Here is a 26,629-nt window from a genome sequence, read left to right on the forward strand (position 1 = left end):
CCCAGAGGCTTCTCCTGGCTGGTCTGAGCTGCTGTCCTCTGCAGTTACCTTGCGTGTGGTAAGTATTTTTGCAATAATTTCAGTGCTGCAAACCTCTTGTCTTTCTCTTTCATCCTCTTTCAAAAGAAAAAAAAATTATTCTAAAAGTAACGAATTCCGGAGCCAGTAAAACGTTACCACGTAACTAACACAAGGCAGAATTGAATAATAGGTATTAATCATTTGTTTTGCTGAATTTTAGTTAAAACCCATGTCTGCAACATGTAATTGTCTTTTAAATTAAATTTGACAGTGGTGATTCATAAGAGCCTGTGTATATCGTGACAGTTTCTTAAAAATGAAGGTACATTTTTTAAGAGAAAAAAATGTTCTTAGACATTGAAAGAAGAAATTATCGTATCATCAAGACTGGTGTCTTAATATTCTGTTTAAGCAGAATATTCTAAAATTCCTTCTAGAAACTTGTTTCATTTGTAGCTGGTTTCAAGATTTGCTGTTGGAATTACTTTTGCTAGTGTGGGGCAGGGGGACACGACGTCTGCTTCAGTCATTTTGAAGTTTATTATTATTTTATTGTCCGAAGTTAATTCTAAATGGCTCTGTTTTTATATAACAAAAACAATTTTTTGAGATCATCACAATCTGGCCACTTGTTGCCTGTCCTGATTTGTATTGTTGTTATTATGGGCACTATTACCAAGGCAGATCTCAGTATTTTCACTGTTGAGGGAATGATTAGCTTTTCTCACTTGTATGATTTAAAGAAAGGAGAAAAAGAAGGTTTTTTTCTCCCTCTTACTTCCAGGTCCCTAAGGCAAACACATTTCTTAAAGATGGTGGATAAAAGGCATGTGCAGTTTGGGAGGTGTTATTTCTGACATCTAGATAGATGTACAGTCTAGAGATTGTTTTTGCGGTACGCGGGCCTCTCACTGCTGTGGCCTCTCCTGTTGCGGAGCACAGGCTCCGGACGCGCAGGCTCAGCGGCCATGGCTCACGGGCCCAGCCGCTCAGCGGCATGTGGGATCTTCCCGGACCGGGGCACGAACCCGTGTCCCCTGCATCGGCAGGCGGACTCTCAACCACTGCGCCACCAGGGAAGTCCCAGTCTAGAGATTTTGAAATTGTGTGTATGGGACATAACAGTTTCTGTATTCATACATTTGTTCATTCATTTATTTTTTTTAAACATTCATTATTGAACCTTTACTCTGCTCCAGGCACTGTGTTAGGATAAAAAGATGAGTGGCTAGGACCCGTTGTGCTCAGACTCCAATAGAGGTGTGGGACCTGAAAACAACTGACCTTAAAATATAACCAGGACCAGACAGGCATCTTGAGAGGCCTTAAATACACTGAAAATGTGTGGTGTGCTACCCATCCACACCCCTCCATATGTAAAGAAGTCTGATGTGATTGTGATTATTTCCCTCAAAGTTTTCACTATTTTATTTCATTTTATTGCCCCAACTTTATTGGTGCCTTAAGGATGTGCTTAGTTTACCTCTTGCAAAGCAATCACCCCTAACAACAACCCCAATGCACTTGAATGCATTAGCGAAATGCAGAGGAATCCAGGAGGACTGAGCAAGCACCATTGGTTAGCCATCAGTTTTATTGAGAAATTAGCACTTAATACTACTTTCAAACTCATTTGGGTTTTATGAGGATGGGCGGGGGAGGGGGGATGAAAATGGAGAAAAATGTGTGTGCTTTTAATGGCTGCCCCTGTTAGCACATGGATCATGCTCCGGAAAAATACATCTGGAGGCTTTTGGGAGAAAAACATATTTTATAATTAAGTGTTTGTATAGGCTGCTGCTTTTTTCCTGAATTAAATTTAAGCGTTTCATGGCCACCAGGTAATTGTATTTTTACTGAAGTTTTGAGATCCATTTATACTGACTAGAGCACTCACAAATGGTTTTGTTATCTTCTTAGAAAGTATTGGATGGGACTAGCTCAAGTTACGGATTACAGACACCACCGAAATTCACCATTCTGTAACTTCTGACCTTTGATTTTATGGCAAATGGCCAGCACTCTCTTAACCCTCTTTACTTCCATCACCAGTACAAGTTGTTGGCATTGGGTGGGATGGGGGGCTCTTCCTCCCCATCCCTCGCAAATAGTACAAAATCTAAAATTATTTAACAAAGTTGACTGCTTACCAAAAAAGTTTTCTAAAAAATCAACTAAGTCCCTTCAAGATGTTTGTGCTGAAGTGGATGCAGCTATTAGCTGTCTTTTACCAGGTAAGTGATCTTCAACCCACATGATTCAAAGGACAGATGATTCCAATTCAAAACTGAGTTGCAGCAAGATTTAAAATACAGTCCTGTACATCATAGGTCTTCTAGGTTTTGTTTTTGGTTTTGGTTTTTGGTTTTGTTTTTTTTTTGCAGTATGTGGGCCTCTCACTGTTGTGGCCTCTCCCGTTGCGGAGCACAGGCTCCGGACGCGCAGGCTCAGCGGCCATGGCTCACGGGCCCAGCGGCACTGCGGCATGTGGGATCTTCCCAGACTGGGGCACGAGCCTGTGTCCCCTGCATCGGCAAGCGGACTCTCAACCACTGCGCCACCAGGGAAGTCCTCTTCTAGTTTTTTTAACCAAGATATTAAATCTGAGACAGTTGCAGGATTGCTATACTGCTATGACCAGATACTAGATATGCCAGGCATGGGTAGAGCCAAGCCCTCTGCAAGTCCAGGAGCTGGTGATACCCTCTTCTCTTTTTGGGATTCCCCCCCTGCTGAGCTCCTATTGAAGACAAAGTGTTCTAAGAAAGATGTGAAGAGAGAAACAGAATAAAGGCAAGATATGAATCTGGGGAGATAATTGCCTAAGTGAGGAATATGATTTTAGTTGAGAGTTTTCATAGCTGCATATGAATTGAGACTTCAGAGGTAACTCCAAGATTCATTCACTCAACCAATAATATTTCAACCTTTAATTCTGCAAACAGAAATAAACTATGGGATGAGCTGGAAGAACTCAGATTAAACTCTTTCTTGGAAAGACTTTCTGCTCCTTTATACCAACTCAAGAGTCATGGTAGAGGTGTTAACTAATTAGATAATAATTCTGAGCTAGAGCACAATGATTGGATCCCACTTCTAAAAGAGATAAATGCTTGCTCCCCAGTTATAACAGAAAGGGAAGCAGCCTTCTGTTCACTGTAGGATAAATGATTTTATTGCCACTTTTGGGTATGTTCATTAAAAGGTGTTCCTGCACACAAAAAAATTTTTGTTAGATTAAATGGAAGGATATAATCACAGATGTCAATAGTGGTTAACTTTGTATGCTGGATTTAATAGAAATTTTTTCTTTTGACACTTTTGTGATTTTTAGACATGTCTTCATTGATCATATTAGTTGAGCTAAGTTTTTAAGATTATACACATTTGGGGTGAAAATTAAGTGGGAGGGGAAATTTGAAATTAGAGGGGAAATGTGTGTTTTATTTTTGTGTAAAAGACTTAAGCTCCATGGGCTTCCCTGGTGGCACAGTGGTTAGGAGGTCCACCTGCCAACATAGGGGACACAGGTTCGAGCCCTGGTCTGGGAAGATCCCACATGCCGCGGTGTGACTGAGCCACTACGCCACATCTCCCGAAGCCTGCGCACCTAGAGCCCGAGCTCCGCAACATGAGAAGCCCGCGCACCACAACAGAGTAGACCCTGCTTGCCGCAACTAGAGAAAGTCCACGCACAGCAACAAAGACCCAATGCAGCCAAAAATAATAAATAAATAAATTTATTAAAAAGAAGAAAAAAGGCTTAAGCTCCACCACTTCAATACTCAAATCATCATTTTGGATAGACTTCTATTAATAATTATAAAAATTTAATTCTCAACCCTCCCTGCACCTTGGAATCACCTGGGAAGCATTAAAAATATCAGTTCACAGGCCAGACCGATGGGCCAGAATCAGAATGCAGCCAAGTGGTTGGTATTTTTAACAGGTCAACTCATAATCTAAGGTTCCATATTATAATTTTTCTGTCTTCACAGCATTGACCAGGAAGTTACATTACTTAGAATTAGACTCCGGGGGCATTTTACTGCTTTCTTCTATTGTCAGAATTGGTGGGTTTTGGTAACATCTGATATGAAAGTTTTCCAGCTCTAGGGCGTAGAACTTGGGACTTTGATCAGTCATACAGTCAGATGTGATTCACTGGTGTGTGCACAAGATGTACTGCTTAACAAAACACCATCAGCTTGTTTTAAATGGATATTTAAATACCGGGGTTAGCCTGTGTCAGCCAAGTCTCCTTTCTAAGCTTCCCCACTGGTCACTTGCTAAAGCAGTTTTGAATGGGTTTCTGAGAAAAACACAGACTTTTCTGCAGCCATGCCTTTGGCTTATCTCCGTGTTGAATTAGGATGGCCGTTAGCTCACCTCCATGCCACACTAGGATGGCCTTTTATTCAGGTACATGTCCTGGTTGCATCTTTTAATTTTTATAACAGTGCATTTGCCTTATACACCTTTCCTTCTGTGTACCTGTTGCTATGTATAATAAGCAACCCTAGTTGGGAATCTGAACTCAGTTTCTTGCCAGAGGCTTCTAATTAAGCCTCACTTCTGCCCAAATCTTATCAAGCCCCAGCTGGTGAAAATACTATTCATGGAAGTTTATAAAAGAATATGGGGCTTCCCTGGTGGCGCAGAGATTGTGAATCCGCCTGCCGATGCAGGGGACACGGGTTCGTGCCCCGGTCCGGGAAGATCCCACATGCCGCGGAGCGGCTGGGCCCGTGAGCCATGGCCGCTGGGCCCGCGCGTACGGAGCCTCTGCTCCGCAACGGGAGAGGCCACAACAGTGAGAGGCTCGCGTAACCACAAAAAAAAAAAAAAAAAAAAAAAAAAGAAGAAAAAAAAAAGAATATGCATCCATGTGTTTCACTGAACAATCTAAAAAATCTGATTTTTTAATCTTGAATTATCCCAGATTATCAGAGGGGTAAATACTTAGATGGGATCATTTTAGCTTCTCGGTGATTGCTTTCAGTGATTCTACCCTAGCATTGTGCTGTAACCCTATATTAGGGTATAGGTTTGGGAAAGTCATTCTATTTATTTTAGAGATACTGATAAAGGCTTTAGCCACTGCATGTCACAAATAATCTCCTTTTTGAGGAGCTTGATGAGAAATTTCTCTAGGTCTCAATCTGTTTTCATTTTATGGACATGATCAATCTCCTAAATGTTTATGTTCCCTCTTTGCTTTGCCTGGTAGTGATCTCAGAGGGACAGCAGTCAGCGCTCCTGAAGAGAGATCTTAGTTCCCTGCCCAGGAATTGAACCTGGGTAGCCTGGATGGAAACCAGGAATCCTAACTGCTAGACCACCAGGGGCTAGAGGCTAGAAGCAAGGTGGTCCAAGCTCTTTCCCCTGTTTGAAAGCAAGAATATTTCAAGGAGGCAAAAACTGTAAAAAACAGGTACGAAGTTTATTATTAGAGACACAGCATAACATGTGGCAGAGCACACAGAGAAACAGTTTACTTATTTAAGTCAGAAGCAAGGCAGAAATACATACCCAGAGAGAAAGGGTATGGGCATCCTCTCTAAAGAGGAGGAGGCAGTAAGTCAGAAGCTACAGAAATACACACCCAGAGAGGAGTGCAGGCGTCCTGAATGAGAAAAGCAGTGAAGAGGTGATTTAAATCCCTTCTATAGGACAGTCCTTCCTGGTCTTTGTTTACATTTGGCCAATTATCTTGCTTCTTCCTTCACACCTGACTGGTCCTAGGATGCTCCCCAACATGCGTGTGCAAATTTTTGTTAAGATGGATCCCACTGCAGAGGCCTGTGGGTGCATGTCCACACTTTTTATTGGGTGGTGCCACCTACCTTTTTGACCCCCAAGGAGCCTTCCTGCGCATGTGCAGAAAGGGAAGTTTTCCTGACCTCAGGAGTGGTCATCTTATCTCTTTCCTTCTCAGCAGAGCTCAGCTTCTGCCACTAGCTTTGTCCTTAGAGTGTCTGGGGGAGAGCAAAGCTTCAATTTCACTCCACGTGACAGACACCAGCTGTCCAGCCCAGGGACCCATCTGTCTCCTACCTCAGTAGGAATCTCAGAGTCTAATTTGCAGCCCATGTTGAACACTGTACAGGAAACTTAGAGCAAGCACCAAATTTACTCCAGGTTTTAATTTCCCTGATTTCTTCATTTTTGTATCTTGTTATGTATGTAAGCTTGTAAACTGCTCAAATCTTTTAAAAAAACAAGACAAGAGTATGAATCAGAATTTCTCAGCCTTGATACGATGGGGCCAAATAGTTCCTTGTTGGTGGGAATGGGGGGCATGGGGGAGGAGGAGGGAGGGGAGGCATCCTTGGCCTCTACCTACTAGATGCCAATAGCAGTTGTCCCCCCACCTCAAGCTGTGACAACCAAAATGTCACCAGACATTACCAAATGTCCCCTGTGGGCAAAATCACCCCCAATTGAAACCCACTGGTTTAAATGAATAAATAATCTGATATTGAACATGTAGGGGAGGAAAAGTTTTCCTCGACCCTCTTAGGATCCCTGGCTGGGTCTGAAAATTAAACTAAGACAGTTTGACAGGAGAAATGCCTACAAATTTTATTAAATTTTTACATATATACATGGGGACTTTCGTAAGAGAATTAAAGACCCAAAGAAGTGACTGAAGGGGAAACTTTCATACTTTTAGACAAAGAAAACAGTAAACTTGTGAAGAATTGACAAGACAAAGGGGTTTGCTCTAAGGGTACTAAATGGTGAAAAAGTAACAAGGTTTGTTTACTCTTTTTTCTTTTTAATTCATTCTTTATTTATTTATTTTTGGCTGCGTCGGGTCTTAGTTTCAGCAAGCGGGAACTTCATTGAGGCACACGGGATCTTTCGTTGTGGTATGTGGGCTTCTCTCTAGTTGTGGCATGCAGGTTCCAAGGTGTGTGGGCTCAGTAGTTGTGGCGCGCAGGCTTAGTTGCCCCATGGCATGTGGGATCCTAGTTCCCTGACCAGGGATGGAACCTGCGTCCCCTGCATTGTAAGGCAGATTCTTTACCACTGGACCACCAGGAAAGTCCCAAGGTTTGTTTATTCTTGGCCCTAAATTCCATCTCTGGTGTTAAGGGTGTCTGCCTTCCTTCTGGTACAGGGAGGGTACCTTTCACATGAGAGACTTATCTCCTGCTTTCAGGGAAGACAGGTGAAGGGAGAGACCTTTCTGCTTTTGCCATTTTCTCAAATTCCTTCAGCTTAAGATATTCAATATGCCAAGATGCCACATTTTAGGGTAGCTGGTCCTAAACCCCATCAAGCACTTAGTAGTTTCTAGGCTTTGTGGAGGCCACTGTCTTTGGGAAAAACGATCATTGAAGCCCAGTGACCACCCTCAGAAAAACCAAAAAAAAAAAAAAAAAAGGGAAAGAAAACTTAAGTTCTCAGAATGCACATAATTACAGATATCTCATATCCGAAGTTACTATAACTTTCTGTAGCTTTCTTAATAACTGTGGGAAGGAGGAAGTGAAGATACTATCATTGTCATTTACAGAAAAGGCACGGAGATAGCCAAGTATTGGTGCTATGGTTAGAGCCCAGTATCCTGACCCAAGTCCAGTGGGCTCTTCACCACACCACCAAAGTGTTAAGCAAGTTCAAAGGAGGGAGAGAGGCAAAGCCAACTTGGAGGATTTGGAATGGCTTCATGGAAGAGGTGGCATTTGAAATGAGATGTTGACAGGTCAATGGGGAAAGTGGAGGCAAGAATTCACAGCAGGAACAGTATAGATGGAAAGTTTGCAGAGCAGTGAGGAATCTGACTGGATATGGGAAGGACATGGTCAGGGAAGGACTGGGAAAACAGGGTCGGTCAAGTTGTGAAGAGCTTCTGAGGGCAGGCTTACAGGGTTCGGGTGTGCAAGGCAGTCTTTCCCTAGAACCGTGTGTGCCCGACACCGCTTAACAAATTATAAGATCAAAGTAGAGAAGAAGCTTAATGAATTAGGTCCCCAGAGAGATTAGTGATGGTAGAATGACAATGGGAGCACATGTATCATGTTTTTCTTATCCCCTACCCTCTCCCCAAATTACACACTTTGGTGAGCCAAGTCCCCTTCACTTTCTTGATGAAAGGAGGGTGACTGGACTCTCCTGGTGTCCGAAAAGTTCCCAGTCTTGCACTATCAAAAATACAAGAGGGGACTTCCCTGGTGGCGCAGTGGTTGGGAATCCGCCTGCCGATGCAGGGGACGCGGGTTTGTGCCCCGGTCCGGAAAGATCCCACATGCCGTGGAGCGGCTGGGCCCGTGAGCCATGGCCGCTGATCCTGCGCGTCCGGAGCCTGTGCTCCACAACAGGAGAGGCCACAACAGTGAGAGGCCCACGTACCGCAAAAAAAAAAAAAAAAAAAATACAAGAGAGCTCCTAATTTAAGCATTATCAGGCATGAGCACCATTTTAACCATTAGGGAAAATGGTTTTGAGTGGCATCTTTTAAATAAAAGTAATTTAGTTTCCATTAGAAGATGCCCTACCTTCAATTATGCATAATCTTTTAAAATTTCCTTATAACTGAGAGTTTTCATTGTTTCGATGAAAATTTCAGAAATGATATAATCGATGGTACATTAGGCAGAATGCTATTGGCATGCAGACAATACCGAATTCTGTATGAGATCCAGATAATTGGCTGCAGGTGCAGACTCAGACCCAGGGACTAAAAGGCAGGCCTGCTGTAGAGTGTCTGGGTGCTGGAGAAGATCAAGAAAGGAGATTCCTTGATAGGTGCAGGATCTGAATGTTTCTGGGGGACAAGGCTGCAGGGGGATGGAAGCCAGATACAGATGAGTGACTAATCTTCTTTCTTTACTCCCAGTCTATAGAAAAGAAGGGACCATTTCCTCAGCTGTGGCCTACATGGGGGCTTTCCTAGGTGGGGCAGGAAGCCCTCCTCCCACCCCCCAGTTAGTGACCAGAGGCTTTTTGTTTATAGAAATGATTTAGTTTAAATTAGGAAATGCCATACCTTCAACTCTACGAAATCATCTTTTAATTTCCTGATTACTGAAAGTTTGTATTGTTTTGGCTAAAATTTCAGAAATGACATTGTAGGGGAAGAAAAATAATTTTCCCTCTACCCTTCTATGTCCTCGGCCCCTGTAACAAAAGATAAAGAAGAGAAGATTCAAGATTAAAAATCAGAAGTTTATTAACACGTATATCTCATATACATGGGAGGTACCCAGGGAAAACTGTAACTCTCACAGGTGTCTTAGAATTCAGGCTTAGGGACTTCCCTGGTGGTCCAGTGTGTAGGACTCCAAGTTCCCAATGCAGGGGGCCCAGGTTAGAGCCCTGGTTGGGGAACTAGATCCCATATGCCACAACTAAGACCAGGTGCAGCCAAAATAAATAAATAAATAAATAAATAAGAATTCAGGCTTAAATACCATCTTCAGATAAAGGCAAAAGAGAGAAGGTGGGGATAAGCCATTTATGGGGAGGTGGCTGGGTAAACAAGGGTAAGGTTTGTTATGCAGACAGTAACTCCACTGAAGAGTTCCTTGTGATTTAGAGTCATCCTTCTTTTCTTGGTAGGAGAGGGAGACACCCTTACAAATGGACATTTCCTTTATAAGTATAAATTTCCCTTAAAGGGTGACTTCTACTCTGTTTTCCAGTCTTCTCCTGTGTCTGCTGTTTCTCAAAATAATCAGCTCAAAATAACTGTTATCCTAACGAGGCATATTTGTGGATGGCATTTTCTGGTTTACAACATAACTGGTCTAGTGTGACACAGAGGCTGCAGAATTCTGCTTGACACACACAGGAGCTGGAGGAAAGGAGTGGGTCATTCCCTGCTCCGGATGCAGACTCAGACCTGGGACTAGAAGACAGGCCTGCTGTGGCATGTAGATGCTGCAGAAGCTCAAAATGATCAAAAGCACACCTTTCTCAGTTGACTTTATTTTACTTTCTTGTTCCAGAAGTGGGTTGCATATAACCCATGGAATTATCTGGTAGGCAGCTGAAAGCCAGAAGGAGGTGGACAGAGAAAGGAGGGGATGGTAATCGAGGGAATGAAGAGCCCTGGGAAGCCCAAGTGAGTGATAGGCAGTGGTCTCGCCCGATGCCATCAGGATAGCTCAGACTGGCTGAGAGAAATAGAGCCCACGCAGGACCTGGGCTAGTCAATGAAACTCCTTCCACAAGACAGAAGCCTTGGTAGAATGGAAGAGCTCTGACTTTGGCTTTAGCTCGTCTGGCTTTGAACCAGCCTGAGTTGCTTAAGTTTTCCTGGTATCAGATTTCAAAATAGAAGGCGAGATGGTTATAAGGCTAGAATCCAACAGCTTTAAGATTGCCAAACATGGAAACTGGCAATAGCAACTGCTCAAGAAATTTCAGTTTTCCTTCCTCTATTCATGAATAAACAATTGTGTTTTCCCAAAGGAAATGCTCTTAAAAGAATTTAGATAGAAATCAAATAAATCACTGCCGCCATTAGTATGCTTTGGGACCCTATGGGGGAGGGGGTGGAGAGAAGAGCAACCTTGGAAAGCCTGCTGTTTTCGCCTCCTCCCCCTCTTCCCATTCCTGGAAATGCAGGGAGCAGTAACTGCCCCACATTGGTATTACCTCATACCAAAATCATTCCCCCAATGTTCCAGATAAAATACAGGATGCCCAGTTAAATTTGAATTTCAAATAAAGAACGAATAATTTTTTAGTATATCTCAAATAATGCTTGGGACATAATTATTCAAATTTAACTGAATATCCTGTATTTTTTCCCTAAATGCAGCAACTCTATTTAATCATTTAACCATAATTTCTGTTTTTCTCAATTTTAAACCTAGGTGCCTGCTTCCCAGATTCTTTAGCAATCTTTAAGTAAAAAATAGTGGCATTAGCAGGTATTGGCTAGGATGTGGAGCAACTGGAACTCTCATACATTACTGATGGGAGTGTAAATTGGTACCACCACTTTGGAATACTGTTTGGCACTATCTATGAACCCTAGGACCCAGCAATTCCACTCCTAGATATCGACACAACAGAGATACATACATAGTTCACCTAAAGTTATGTACAAGAATGTTATAGCAGCACCGTACTATTGATAATAGTCCAGACTGGAAATAATACAATGGTAGCACAGATAAATAAATTGTGGTATATCTATACAATGGAATATTATACAGCAATGAGAATGAATGAATTCTTGCAGCACACAACACGGTTGAATCTCACAATCATAATTTTGAGCAAAAGACGCCAGGAATAGAAGAATAAATAATGTATATAATTCAATAAATATGTCTCAAACACAGGCAAAATGATCCTCTGGTGTTAGAAGAAAGGGTAGAGGTTGCCTCTGGGTGGAGGGTTAGACTGCCTTTGAGAGTAAGGAGGGCTTCTGGGGTTCTGTAAGTTTCTAGTTCTTGAATCAGGTTGTGGTTACCAGAATTGTTTACTTGGTGAAAATTCATCAATCATGTTTACAATTTCTATACTGTATATATAGTGCATTTCAATTAAAAGTTTATTTAAAGAAGAAAAGAAGAATAAAACTGGGGAGATTAAACTGTCAACATAGGAACAATAAGTAGAGGAAGAGAGAAGAGGCAAGTTTGGGGGCAGTGGGGTACCCGGCAGGACTTGCCACACAGAAGAGGCATTTCAGGGGCTTCCCTGGTGGCGCAGTAGTTGAGAACCTGCGTGCTAATGCAGGGGACACGGGTTCGAGCCCTGGTCTGGGAGGATCCCACATGCCGCAGAGCAACTAGGCCCGTGAGCCACAACTACTGAGCCTGCACGTCTGGAGCCTGCGCTCCGCAAGAGGAGAGGCCCGCGCACCGCGATGAAGAGTGGCCCCTGCTCGCCACAACTAGAGAAAGCCCTCGCACAGAAACGAAGACCCGACACAGCAAAAATTAATTAATTAATTGATAAAAAAAAAAAAGAAGAGGCATTTCAGACAGGAAGTGAACAAATCTATGGGGGCACAGGATTCCTGTTCTGATCTCTGAGTTCCAGCACTTGCACTTTGAACATTTTTTTTAACTCAAAAGCGATGTGTAAGGTTTCATTCGTCACCAGGACAGCTCGTCGGGCCTGCTGCAGACACGACATCTGTATCTGCTAGGAAACTACACTAGACAGCCTTCAGAATCCCTCCCGATGCTCTTGTTTCATGATGTCGTTAATGTTCTCTAAACCACAGTTTCTCACCTCAGCCCAGTTCACATTTGGTGATGGAAAATTCTTCCCTAAAAAAAAAAACCCTGTGCTTTTCAGGATGTTTAGAAATATCCTTGGCCTCTACCCACTAGGTAGTCCTCATCTATAGTTGTAACAACCCAAAATGTCTCCAGACATTGCCAAATGTCCCCTGGGAGTTGCAGTAATCTCTGGTTGAGAACCAGTTCTCTACACATGTATTGTGAACCCTTGGACAAGCTTTTATTGACTGGTTTCAAGATATTAAAAATACATAACACACATACAGACATACGTACGGACATAAAAAGAAAGAGGTTAGTCACAAACTGTCTAGCTTCCGGTAGTCCCAAAAATTTGTATGAGAAGGGACGTTCTGGGAGAATGCTTACCTTTTATTCCTGAACAAGGCTTGCTCATTTCTGCTGGCCAAGATTTATAGTCCCTGATTGGTAGAGTTCAATGGAAAGAAGAATAAAGGCTTTGGAGCTCAGAACTGAATTCAAATCCCGGCCCTGCCACTTTGTCACTCTGAACATGTGGCTATTTTCTGTTTCTTTCCCTTTCTTCTGTAGCCTTGTGGGAGAACTACCCACATCTTACAATTCCTATGGGTGTAAAGAAGATATGGGGTGGGAGGAGTATTGTGTTTCCCTCCAGAGCCAAGTACTACTCTCTTATTTAACTAACATTCATGAAGTACTTACCCTCTGCCAAGAATCACTCGAAGGACTTTTCAAATATTAACTCATTTAATCCTCATGACAACTTTGTAAGTTGGATACTGTTAACATCCCATTTCACAGATGAGGAAACTGAGGCACAGAGAGGTGAAGTAACTCACCCAAGGCCATGTAACTAGTCACTGGGAGAGCTGGAGCCTAAGGCCAGAGTCCATGACCTAACCACTCGATCGTGCTGCTCGGTCCACTTTCTCATCTTCTGGTTCCTACAACATCTCCTGTGAGGTGCTTGCCATATCTTTTCCCTGGAGAGACTAAGAAGAGGATGTGGGACGAACACTAAGTCTTTGAGACAAGCCTCATTTTCTCATCTACAAAGAGGTTGGCCTGGCGATCATGATCTTTCCTTGGCCTTGGCACTTGACCACTTTGCCTCAGTTTTCTTGTCTGCATTAAAAAGGGTCTTATCACCCTTAATTCCCTGAGTGCGCTGGCCTGCTGTGAATATTAAATAGGGACCAAGGTTAAGTAGAGATCAAACATGAAAAGCATAGCACTCTATACGAGTGTAAGCCATTGTGATACTGGCAACACATCACGTGCAGATTTTTTCCATCAGCTTTCACTGGCACCTGTCTCCCATGTATACGGTGATTTGCAGATTTCAAAATGTCTTCACATACGTGATCTTATTTGAGCCTCCCCAATGCTAGCAGTGACTACAATTCAAGCCTTCTGATTCCTAACGCATTGTCGTTAGCCTTGGGGTGCTGGGCTCTCAGGCGCTTTTCCGTACCATTAAATCAGGCATAGACCCTGCTACTTGGCAACATTTAGTTTAAAACAGACACAGTGGTGCATATGTCAGGTCATTGACACACAGGAAACACGGTGTTTAATAGACATAATTTGATCACATTAATACGACAACTCAAAGAAGAAAGTCACATTATACTCATTTTAAAGATGTTAAAACTGAAGCTCAGAGAAGTTAATTTGTCCAAGGACACACAGAGGGTGGAAAATGTCTGCTGCAGGTGTGGGAAGGAGACCTTGAGGTACAGCCGTGCATTTCTATCCCTACACTCCGACCCCGCTTTTGGGAGCAAGAATGTTCTTGCTGTTCTTCATGCGTTCCATCCTCTTTCTTTCCCCTGTGCATTTCCTCACATTATTTCCCCTGCCTCGAATGTCTACTATCTATGCCTAGACAAGAATCCCATGCCCTCCAATCAGCCTTCTCCAACTTCACCAGAACGAATGATAATTCTACTTCTGTTACTTTGGAAAAAAACAAAAAACACAAAACGTGTTCCCAGATCACATGTTTGGACTTCTCCACCTCAGGGCCCTGAGTCAGATGCTTATTTTACACCTCCCACAGGGTCAAAGAGATTCACAGAACAGACTTGTTTTGTGAAATTAAATACCACCACTTCCTTTTTGAATTGTACTTGTCCATCCGGTGCTATGTAAGTGTCTCTGCAGTTTTAGGTCTTTAATTTCACTACTAGAGATTCCCACCTCATGAGTTCTCTTCTTAGTTTCTCCTCCTTATTCAAAGTTCTGATACCCCCCTCTGGTTTTGTAACTATACCCAATACCAAAATGAAGCCAGGCTTGCTGGATAAAAAGACTTTGAATGAATCATCCTTTTCTCTTCTTGTCCCCTTTTGATTTGGTTCTCAGAGGAATAATTGTCTGGGAAAGGAGTCAAACAAATATGATTTAGAGTTAAAGCAGTCAGATTAGGCAATAATACAGCTGGTCCCCTTCACCACTCTTACTTTTTATTAACCCTTCTCCCTTAAGAAGCACTTGGGCACTTATTAAACATACAGATTCCTCAATCCCTTTCCAGACCTATTAGATTAAATCCAAATTTCTAGGGATGTATCATTCTTAAAAACGCCCTCAAGTGATTCTTACACTAAAGTTTAAAACAATAAAAGGAAAATTTGTCAGTTATAAGCAAGTTTTCTATTGTATTTAAATAAGTTATATCACAAATGTTAGCTAACAATATGACAGTGGTTTTCTAAGACGGAATATCTATAAACAAACCAGTGGACACTAACTGCTATGTAGAATAGTTTAATTCATAAAGACTCCGTTATAATGAGAAATACAAAACACATCTATACAGAACCTGAAAAGTTTGTGTCTTACCCCAGCACAAATTTACATTCACTCTATTAGACAAGGGAATACTATCCATTCTGATGACTGTTAACCACCACCTCTCTGCTAATTCATTCTTTCAACAATGTTCTACTGCATATCTGCTGTGTGCCAGGCACTGTTGTAAGACTCCCTGGTCAGTCCTTTATTACTTTAGCTTGTCAGTTAATAGTCTGCACCACCACATAGCAATATATTTTCCTGCATTATCAGCAAAGCCATCATTGCCCTCCTAGTCAGTCAGAAAGGAGAAAGACCTTCTAATTCTAGTTAAATATTTATCTACACCTTGCAGTTTCAAACATGATTCTTCGTGTGATTTGACCATAATTATATAGCCTTCTCAATCTGGTGGTTTTCTCTTTGTGTCATAAAGCGAGTTCTTGATAATAAATATTTGAGGCACCTTTCTAAGGCAGTTCGAAGTGTTTTGGTATTTGTTATTCCATGAACTTTGACTTGGTGGGGAGTTGGCTGTTGGTGGGAATCAACTGATAATAGTCAGGGATCTCAGAGTAGACAAATGAGTCAGCAAGAAATGCAGAGCAAGGTGAAGAGCTTAGAAGACTGATTAGGAAGGACTGAGGAAGAGTGATATGACATATACACAGTGGTCTCCAGAACTGGCTGTATCAGAATCACCTCTTGAAATTTTTACACACCCAGGGTCCACCCCAGGCTGCTGAATCAGAATCAAGTATCTGCATTTTTAACCAAGCACTAGGGATTGGGAAGCCTTGTGGTAGAACCTTTGACTGGGGCCTTTCCTGAGAACATAGTGGAGGAATATTGAAGGAGCAAAAGCCGAGAGATAATAGGGGTGGGGGGATGCCCTGTAACTAGTCAAGGGAAGTGTTGAAAGTGACCAGGGACCAAGACTACAGAGCACAGCATTATGGTTAGATTCGAAATAAGAAAGGAGAAATGTCTAACATTAGTCAGTAGTGAAATCATTTTAGTGAATCATTTTAGTGAAGTCACTAGTGAAATTATTTTAGTGAAGACATTTTCTCTCTTGAGAGTTCTGACGGGGTAGCAGCTCACAAGACTGAGCTTGATCGCTGGATGAAATATGAGAAGTATAGGCACCACTTTGTTTGGGGGACACTTAGTTCCTACTGGTTTTGCAACCACTGGGTTTTTCTGTGGGACTTGAAGCCTCTTTTTTCAGAGATACCTTCACAAAGGGAAATTAATCTTTTTCCAAGTAAACTTTAGCTATCAGGACACCACTAAGAAGCAGTTAATGCTGACATTAGCTAGAAGCATCTGTTTTAATAATAATTTTATGCAGATGTAAAGAACTTTATCTCACAGAGTTCTCTTACAGAGCAACTAAGATAATGTCTGTGGAATAGCTTTGTAAAAATTGATTATAATTACTATTAAATAGAAACACTTCAAATGCAAAATAGACATTGTTCAGGATGGTTGTCTTGAAAATTGCTGATGAAAAGAGAGATTGGTGAAAGGAGAAAAAGGAAAAAAACAAAACAAAACACACAACCAGACAACCTGAGAATGGAATCCTCATCCCCTCTCCTTTATGTTGTTTTTCTTTCCCTTATGTTTTTAATTCTCAAATATTGGCAATAGTCTGGAAATGTTATGCTAAGTTAGCTGAATGTGACTAACCCTAAGCAGGAGGGGTGCAATGAAATGTCTTCTGAATTGGTATCTACGTTATATCCAATACAGTTAGGTGTTGAATACTGTTTTGGTTTTGTTTTCACAGGCAGTACCTTTTTGAACTTAGTCTTAAAAATGAATCCAGTTGTTTTGCAGCCAAGATATGGCGCAGGAGGTGCGACGGTTAGTGACTGGCAAACCGGCGTGTTTGCCTGCTGTGATGACGTGGGGATTTGTAAGTGCCCATGGTCGTTGCTTTCTCCTGGGCTACAGTCGTGCAGTTGCTGACATAACAAAAATTGTTTGCTTATCCTCTCAAGGGATCCATGTTTTATTCTAGAACTCAGAGGTCACAAGGTGGAACCACTGGGCAGATTTTGCCACAGGATGTGTTTTGTTTGTCCTGTATATAATGACCCCTCTTGCTGTATTAATTTTAAAATAGTAGGAACCATATAAAAATCAGAGCCCACATAAAAATCTAACTTTCCAATCTAGATTTCCAGCTTCTCTTAAAAATTTGGAAAATCTGAAAAGAGGATTCCTCATCCTCAACTGGCAGAAGTCAGTTGCTACCGAGTATTAGCTAAACCCATTCAAAGGGACCATCACTCTACAGTTTGCCATATTTATGTCCACCATCCGCTATTGGCTATTTTGTGGGTTTTTTCCAACTATTTTACTCATTCATTTTTACTTGCCTGTCCTTGAGTTTGTGATTCTTGTCCAGATCAATCACCTCTTTTTATATTTTTCACCTCTTTAGTATCCCTGTGTTCTTGATGTGTTTCTCCAGTCTTCTCTTTACCTCTTCCTTTCCCTACAGTGGTGAGTCTGTGTTTCTGGTTTTCAGTATTCATGTGACTCTTGTGGCTGTTCCATTTCAGGAAGCTTTCAGTTTAATTCCTTCACACTACCCAACACACTTTTGTGTAAGACAATTTCCTTGTTGCAGAGTCTATTGCCGAAAGAGTTGCAGACATTCTCTGTGTGGCTGGTCTTTCCACTGTCTTGAAAAACAGCCTCTTTTCTTTGTATATGATGGAAGTTCCAAGTTCAGTGGAGATAGCCTTTTGCTTAAAGCCATCAATCAAAAAACAAGAGCTTTCTTATCTCATGTAGGATACAGTCATATCAAAACTCTACTCTAGAACTTTTCAAAATAGACTTGTACTCAGCATGTTTGCGAACAGTTTCCTGTTTGTTGCTATTTCCTTAGGCCCTTTTTTGTCTTATACAGACTCTTTAAAGTGAAATTTCAGTATGCTTTTTAAGCTTTTGATGCCTATACCCCTTAACTTTTACTTGCTTCAATCCTCATAACAATAATAGGCCTCTACTCTTTGCCAGAACAACCATCTAGAATCTGTTTCCTACTGCTCTACTCATTTTTCCAATTATTTCTTCACTCCATGTTTTCTGACCCTAAACACCCTCCCACAGTTTTCAGAGGGTTTCTCAGACCCCCTGACGCCACAAACTTCCTATTCAAGGATGATCCAAATGTAAACAAGGGTAGGGAAGAAATAATTTGGACGTGCTCAGATCGGCAAGGCAGGAGATTTTGCAATTAAATCTGACCTGGCATATGACAAGTCAATTTTCCCCACCTCCAGGAGTGTAGGGTCCAGAAGCAAGACATAAAGAGCCAGGGGACCCCAGTGTTTTCTCTGAATGTCCATTAAGGCCATTTCCTGAGTGAGCATCTTTTTGAAAGCGGTGTGATTAAGTCAAACTCACGATGACCCTGACTGATTCCTCTGTGTGATTTCACCCTGCCCTCAGGCCTCTGTGGGACTTTCTTGCCCCTGTGCCTTTCATGTCAGATTGCCTCTGACATGGACGAATGCTGCCTGTGTGGAGCAAGTGTCGCCATGAGGACCATGTATCGGACCCGATACGGCATCCCGGTGAGTCACCCACGTCCACTGTGAAATAGTTATCCAGACAGGACAGGCCGAGGGCCTTCCTTCAGTCTGACTGGATCTCCATGATTGCCCCCCTCACCATCATGATTTGACCCTAGTCTTTTCTCCACTACCATCCTAAATTTTTTAAGTGATTTACAAAGACCATGTGGCTATCTATCCTTTGGAATATATTCATAATAAAATCTTTTATTGATCCAATAGATATGTCTCTGAAAAAGTTGCTGGCGGCGAGCAGGTGAGGGATGGAGGGCAGCACAGAGTCCTTAATCTCTCCTGGCTTTACTCAGAGTCAGACAGAGGACCCTGCAGGGTGGGTGACAGTTGCTTAGAAAGCATTGGGTAAAAAAAGGATGTATGATAGCTCCCCTCAGAGCTGGCACATTGGTGAGACAGTTACCTCACTGGTAACTCATATGCCAGTGTTCATTCATTCAAAAGGGATTATTGAGCATCTAGAACGTTGTTAGGTCATAAGCTGAAGTTCACTCATTCAACAGGGATTTATTGAGTACATAGAACACGCAAAGTACTATTACAGGTATTAAAGACACATCAGTGAATAAAGGAAATCAAAATCGCTGTCTTCATGGAGCTTACATTCATTTTTTGTTTTGAGATTTTTATTTAACATAATTTCAGACTTAAAGTTGCAAAGATGGTACAAAGACTTCCTGAATATGCTTCACCCAGATTCCCCAAATATTAAAAATTTGCCACATTTTCTTTATTTTTTTCTCTTTCCTCCGTCTATCTATATATCTATTCTATTTTTTTCTGAATCATTTGAGAGCAAGTTATAAACGTGATACCCTGTTATCTCTATTTCAGTGTGTATTTCTGAAAAACAAGGACATCCTCTTACATTACCACAGTGCAATTATCAAAACCAGGAATTTAACATTGATACAGTACTATTAGGTAATCTATGGATATTATTTAAGCTTTACCAATTATCCCAATAATTTTCTTTAGATGAAAAGAAAGTCAATCTGGAAGCAAACATTGTATTCAGTTGTCATGCCTCTTTAGTCTTCTACAATATGGAAGAGTTTCTCAGTCTTTGTCTTTTTTTTTTTTAATGAATACAGATCAGTTATTTTGTAGACTATTCCTCCGTTTGGCTTGTCAAATTTGTTTCCTTATGATTAGACTTAGGTTACACACTTTTGGCAGAAACTCCACAGAAGTGATGCTATGTTTGCTTTGCATCACATCAGGAAGCACGTGACATCAATTTATCTCATTAGGCGTGATGTTAACTTTGATTCCTTGGTTAAGATAGCATCTGTCAAGATTCTCCATCACAACGTTGCTATTTTCCCCTTTATAATGGATAAGGACTTTGTAGAGAGATGTAAATATCCTGTTCCTCATCAAACCCTCACCCATCAAAGATTCTTGCCGCATCAATTACTACTATGATGGTTATCAATGGTAGAGCTCAGACACTAATGGAACAAGATAGCTGCAATATAACTAAGTAAGAGTATAATCTATAGGATGGCGATAAGTGCAACAGAGAAAAATAAAGCAAGGAAGAGAGGGCTTCCCTGGTGGTGCAGTGGTTGAGAGTCTGCCTGCCGATACAGGGGACACGGGTTCGTGCCCCGGTCCGGGAAGATCCCACATGCCGCGGAGCGGCTGGGCCCGTGAGCCATGGCCGCTGGGCCTGCGCGTCCAGAGCCTGTGCTCTGCAACGGGAGAGGCCACAACAGTGAGAGGCCCGTGTAGCGCACAAAAAAAAAAAAAAAAAAAAAGCAAGGAAGAGGAATAGAGTGTTGAAAGGTTCTAATTTTGAATAGAGTTATCAGGAAAGACCTCAGTAAGAAAGTAAACACCTAAAAGGATGAGAGTATGACTCATCTGGGGGAAGGTCCAGGCAGAGGAAATAGCTAGAGCCAAGGTCCTGAAGTAGAGCTTACCTGGAATGTTCCAGACACAGCAAGCAGCCAGAGAGGCAGAAATAGTTTGGGGGGGTGGGGGGAGGGAGGCGGGAGCGTGGAGAGATAATACAAGATGACATCAGAGCATTAGCAAGAGTTAGACCTTCTAGGGCCTTGGAGACCATTATAAGAACTTTAGCTTTTATTCTAAGTGAGCCGGAAAGCCATTAAAATGCTTTTAAACAAAGAAGTGACAGGACGGATTTGTGTTCCTGAAAACTTAGCCTCTGCCCCGCTCATTGTGACCGAGAACAAGTTATTCGTCTTACTAAGCTTTGGCTCCCTCACTGAAAAAATGGTAAGAATAATACCTCCCCCAAGATGGCATAGTAAGAGTCACATAAGATCATGCATGGAAAGGACTTAGCACAGGGCCTGGCAGGTAACTGTTGTTATCTTTGTTCTTAGCTCAGCTGTCTTCTCCGCGCAGGCTGCATTCCTCCTGTGGGCTTGCCCAGCTGCCTGTCTCTCAGCACTCCCTGCAGCTCTCATTTATGCCACTCTCATTTATGCCAGCATAACTTAACACAGTGGTTCTTAACTTTGTGGCTGTCCCATAAAGTTCCCAAAACTGTACACTAAGTGTTGGGTGTATGTAGCTGTGTACATGGGTGTGAGGGTGAGATTCTCAAAGTGGCCCGACCATAATGGCGTAGAGGAAGGGGTACTTAGCTGGATTCTGGAGATAAAGGTTCTGGGAACAGCTCAGCAAGTAGCTAACTTTTGGACTCTCTGAGAAGTCATTTGTCAGCATCAGTTTTCTCATCTGTCGTGAGAAAGTTGTGCAAGATGATTTCTAAGGTCACTTCTAGGGTCTGGGATTCTATGCTATAATAAATTTCCTTGGCATACATTAAATAAGTGTATTTATAGACAACGTATCTCTCTTCTTCTTCCTTAGAACAGACTTCAAAAATGGCTAGTAAATCCTAGGACTGATTTATATAATTCAGGTTCTTTGCTTTGTTTCCCGTTTGCATCTATGCAAACTTTTATAGGGCTGCTCCAATACAGCCTCTCTGAACTGCCCCTCCCTTCATGGACACAGTCAAGACAGCATCCCTTTGGCTAGGGCCACAACCTCTGTAGCAGAGGAGAAAGAAAAAAAACAACCACTGATTGAACGCCTAGGTGCTGGGACACTACCTTAACATATATGTGCTCATTTACTACTTACAAACTCTTTATGGTGCAGGGATTGTTATCTCCACTTTATAGATATGAAAACCAAGAATGAGAAAGGCTTAAGGTCACAGAACATGTAAATGCTGAAATTCGGGCTCAAGCTTATTCTGACTTGGAGTCAGGTCTGGTCTTTCCCACTTGACCACCTTGTCTTCCCAAATTGAAGTGTATTCAGCCATGTACCACAATTCATTTGTTTATTTCCTCAACGATTCTGTAAACAAGACTTCTTTTTTTAACAGCTTCCAAAAAAAGTGAAGCACCAGTCCCCTTTCCCAAACAGAGTGATGAATGCAAAATCTTTGCTTCAGGCACCCACTTCCCAAGAAGCTGCTCTGGTCAAGGCGTTTATGTCCCTTATTAACTTCAGCATGGTATAAACCTGTAGTTCATTTCCTCTCATTTGAAAAAGGAATTTTTTTCTTTTCTATATTCTCTGTATTTGTATTATGAAACAGACTTAGAAATAGGGTGTGTTTTCTAAAGGTTTCCCTAGGTCTCTTAGCAAATAATAGTGGGACTTTTTTCCCCCTAAAAACTTCCTGAGGTAAAAGACAGACACAGACATGCTGGAACAGAAAAGTGGTTACATCCTTGTTGAATATTTTCTTCCTTGTAGCATATAATATGTATTCAGTAAGTGTTGGTTTAATGAAGGTTTAAAAGATAAAAAGAATAAAAATAAACAATGAACTAAAGAATGAAAAAAACAAGTACTTTGAGGAAGGGTTAGAGGATTTGGATGCTTTATCAGGGAAAAAGAGAAGGCCAAGAGACTGAATTTTCTTCAAGCTGAATATCCATTCCTCCATCTGATGAAGGTCACATCATTAGAAGATTTCTAACATTGTTATCTAGTTGTCTACTCTTTGTCCCACATGCTTCCTCTGTTAGATGAACATCAAAATCACTGTAGCAAAGAAAAAAAATTTTATGAAAAATAAATCACTTATAATCTCACCATTTAGGAGCTCCCAATCCTTATAAACTAAATCTACTATAGATCTCTCTCTCTCTCTCTTTCTCTCTGTCCCTGCTCACACTGTAAATTGGGAGTTGTATTAAATTCAACATTTTAAAGAATAAATGCTATCCAAAAATGGAGTTCAAAATTATTTCAATCAGTCAAGACACACAGTCATAGAATCTGGTTGTCAGACTAGAACCCTCAGATCACTCGGTGCCGACTACACAGGGCAGGAGTCCCTTCAAGGGCATCTCTACCCAAGGGCATTAAGACCCAACTAGACCTACCATGGAGAGGGCCCTCAAAACTTTGCAAAAGGCTTCCCTGGTGGCACAGTGGTTAAGAATCCGCCTGCCAATGCAGGGGATACGGGTTTGAGCCCTGGTACGGGAAGATCCCACATGCCGCAGACCAACTAAGCCCGTGCGCCACAACTACTGAGCCTGCTCTCTAGAGCCCATGAGCCACAACTACTGAGTCTGTGCACCTAGAGCCCATGCTCTGTAACGAGAGAAGCCACCGCAATGAGAAGCCCACACACCACAATGAAGAGTAGCCCCTGCTCATTGCAACTAGAGAAAGCCTGTGCACAGCAATGAAGACCCAATGCAGCCAGAAATAAATATAATAAATAAATAAATTTATAAAAAAAAAAACTTTGCAAAGCAGCCCATTCTACGAATGAATAGTGGCTTTTCCAGACACTATTCATTCTCTTCTTTCTTCTTTTTCCCGTACTTTATATATCCCTCCCTCACTATGGACTTCCTCCCTTGCAGAATAGCATGAGGGACGTCAATAGAAATGGCTAGAGGGATACAAGGTAAAGCTTCGTCTGGCACTATACTCATAACCAATTGGAAAAATTGGTGCATTACACAACTGGCTTTAAAGGGAACTATTCCACATTAATAAAAATAATACATAAACCAAAAGTTTTCTTAAAAAGAAAAAAAAGAGACAACAGATGATAGACAACTGGGGCTATAATTGTAACCTGCAGATCATTTGAAATGGTATGTTATTATGAAAAGGGCACTGGCTCGAGAAGAGAAAGACCAATCACTGCCACTAATTTCTGTGATCTTAGCAAGTCAGTTAACTTCACTTGGTCATCAGAAAAGTAGGGATAACGTCACAGAATTCTCATGATAAACAAGTGACATAAAATGTATGTTTTAAAGAGGTATGAAAAGTTAAACAAATGCAAGGAATTGTATGACTGTATTTATAAGCTACATGTTGATCCATTTGTTTTTTAACAGGGGTCTATTTGTAATGATTTCCTATGTCTGGCATGTTTCCCTTTTTGCACCCTTTGTCAACTCAAGCGAGATATTGAAAAAAGAAGAGCAATGAATGCTTTGTAAAAGATGCACGGTAAGTTGGTGGGAATTCTTTGATTTGTGAGTATCAAAACAAATTCTCAAGGACATCTTTGATTCCTTTGGTACTCTGTCTCACCGATACATGAGATATCCATTACCAAATTGGGGGGTAAATGACTTTCAATGGCCAGCCTACACCAATTAGTTGGGAGTCAGCTTCCCAGAGCCTGGGTAGAGAGGGCTAACCCCGATTGGATGGGAAAGAATTCTGTGATTTGTTAGGATGTCTGCCACATGTAGAGTGGCCGTGTGATGTACCAAATAAACATACCACATCTCATCCATAACTATCTTAACTACATCATGATTTAAGGTAGTAGAGACACGTGTACGACAGAACATTCATTTCCCTAAGCCTAGATCACAGGTTCACTGCTGTCAACAGTAACCCATTGAGATGTTACACTAAGTGTGACTGTGTAATATATCTAGTTATATGTTCTTGTCAACTCCACAATATTGAAATAATAATTCATTCTCCAAAGTGGTAGAAAGCTATCTCAGTCTCTATAAATTAAGTGTGGACAGTTTACCCAGTTATCCAAAAGGCCCAAAGTTCCCGTTTAGGAAGAAGAGTACTGACTTTTTGGTGGCAGTATGGTCAAAGTTGGGCAGCTACTCATTTACCTAGTTTCCTAAGCTCTCCTGGTCACATTTTTCCACCTTTTTGTGTGTGTGTGTGCGGTACGCGGGCCTCTCACTGCTGTGGCCTCTCCCGTTGCCAAGCACAGGCTCCGGACGCGCAGGCTCAGCGGCCATGGCTCACAGGCCCAGCCTCTCCACGGCATGTGGGATCCTCCCAGACCGGGGCAAGAACCCCTGTCCCCTGCATTGGCAGGTGGACTCTCAACCACTGCGCCACCAGGGAAGCCCCTGGTCACATTTTTAATCCTCTCAGTTCTTCCTATTTTTCTCAGGCCAGAGAGCAATGGCTTACTCAGTCCTGCCTTTCCATCACTTACTGCCAATCCCATTGAATTTGTTATCAAAGTTTTATTTTCACCTGGAAATAGCTATTGTCTACAAAGTCTTATCTCCCAAAGTCTTCAAAAGTGTTTGGTCAGGATGGTGCCTTCATGAGTATGACTGGTTGGCACTGGCACAGTCTGTCTCCCTCTTACTTATTTTGCCCACATGCAGCACCAAATGATGTCCTCTTCATGAACAACTTAGCTCATTTCATGGTGCATTTTAGTACCATTTTATTTTGTTATTATTATTTTTTATAAATTTGTTTATTTTATTCACTTATTTTTGGCCGTGTTGGGTCTTCGCTGCTGCACGCGGGCTTTTCTCTAGTTGCGGTGAGCGGGGGCTACTCTTCGTTGCGGTGCGCGGGCTTCTCATTGCGGTGGCTTCTCTTGTTGTGGAGCACAGGCTCTAGGCATGCGGGCTTCAGTAGTTGCGGCACGCGGGCTTCAGTAGTTGTGGCACGTGGACTCAGTAGTTGTGGCTCACGGGCTCTAGAGCACAGGCTCAGTAGTTGTGGTGCACAGGCTTAGTTGCTCCCCAGCATGTGGGATCGTCCCGGACCAGGGATCGAACCCATGTCCCCTGAATTGGCAGGCTGATTCTCAACCACTGCTCCACCAGGGAAGCCCCTAGTACCATTTTAGTATCCTATTTGTCTTCTGATTGCTTTCTTCAATGACTGATGTGCTTTACTCATTTACAAGCAGAGTCAAGATGGTGAGTTTTCTAATTCTTTTTCCTCCTTGTACCCTACATCCTGAGAATTGGCTGTTGTTTCTCTTCCCTAGCATTGATGTTTCTTTAAAGCCCTTTGTTACCAATGTGGCTCAGAATTTTGCCAAAGTAGCCCTAGTCCCCTACTTAGAATGTGGCAGTTTACTGGTCTAGTCATCCAGTTAATGAAAAAAATTGTTTCGGGGTCTCTGCCTTTAGGAGTCTCTTACCTTAGCATGTTTGGTGAGTCATTGCCATTTGGTAAGAGGGGTTAGCTCTGGCAATCTACAGAGCATTCTGTTGGTTTTCCCAACCACCTAGCAATGGTGCCTGATGCATAGTAGGCACTTAATAACTAATGTGGATGAGTAAATAAATGCAACTTTCAAGCAAGGAAGCATAATGAGGCTCTAACCTAGAAGACTCATCTGAATCTTAAGTAGTGCTTATGACTCCTCCAAGTAGGCTGTACTGAACCAGGGGCCATTATTTGGTATAGATTTTAAATATGCAGCAATTTGGCAGTAGGGTAGCAGTGGAATGAAAGTTTTGATACTTGGAACAAGATAATGTAAAGATGGAATTGATAAGTCCTAATTCATTCATCGATTTAGTCTTTCTTTCCTTTTCTTTTTCTGATTTCTACAGGTCAAATTCACTAGTAGTGAAAGAAAATGCTGGAATGAAATACTGCATCTATTCAGTGCTATCTCACCTCAAGCCTTAAGAAACTAATTCAGCTAATCATATGGTTTCAAATGGCTTCAAAACATTTTTAATTTTTGGTTTATTTTGAAAGAAATATATTTCCACTGCTGTT

The 26,629-nt window shown here is 41.8% G+C and overlaps 1 protein-coding gene across 1 annotated transcript; it reads left to right on the forward strand.

Moving 5' to 3' along the window:
* Window positions 1-26,629, forward strand: LOC132519255 (placenta-specific gene 8 protein-like). Its single transcript, XM_060147184.1, has 5 exons — window positions 1-58; window positions 16,816-16,944; window positions 18,495-18,619; window positions 24,001-24,115; window positions 26,458-26,629. The coding sequence occupies exons 2-4, from the start codon at window positions 16,845-16,847 to the stop codon at window positions 24,103-24,105; spliced, it is 330 nt and encodes a 109-aa protein (XP_060003167.1). The 5' UTR covers window positions 1-58; window positions 16,816-16,844; the 3' UTR covers window positions 24,106-24,115; window positions 26,458-26,629.

The sequence above is a fragment of the Lagenorhynchus albirostris genome, chromosome 4, assembly GCF_949774975.1.
Source record: "Lagenorhynchus albirostris chromosome 4, mLagAlb1.1, whole genome shotgun sequence".
NCBI classification, from domain to species: domain Eukaryota; kingdom Metazoa; phylum Chordata; class Mammalia; order Artiodactyla; family Delphinidae; genus Lagenorhynchus; species Lagenorhynchus albirostris.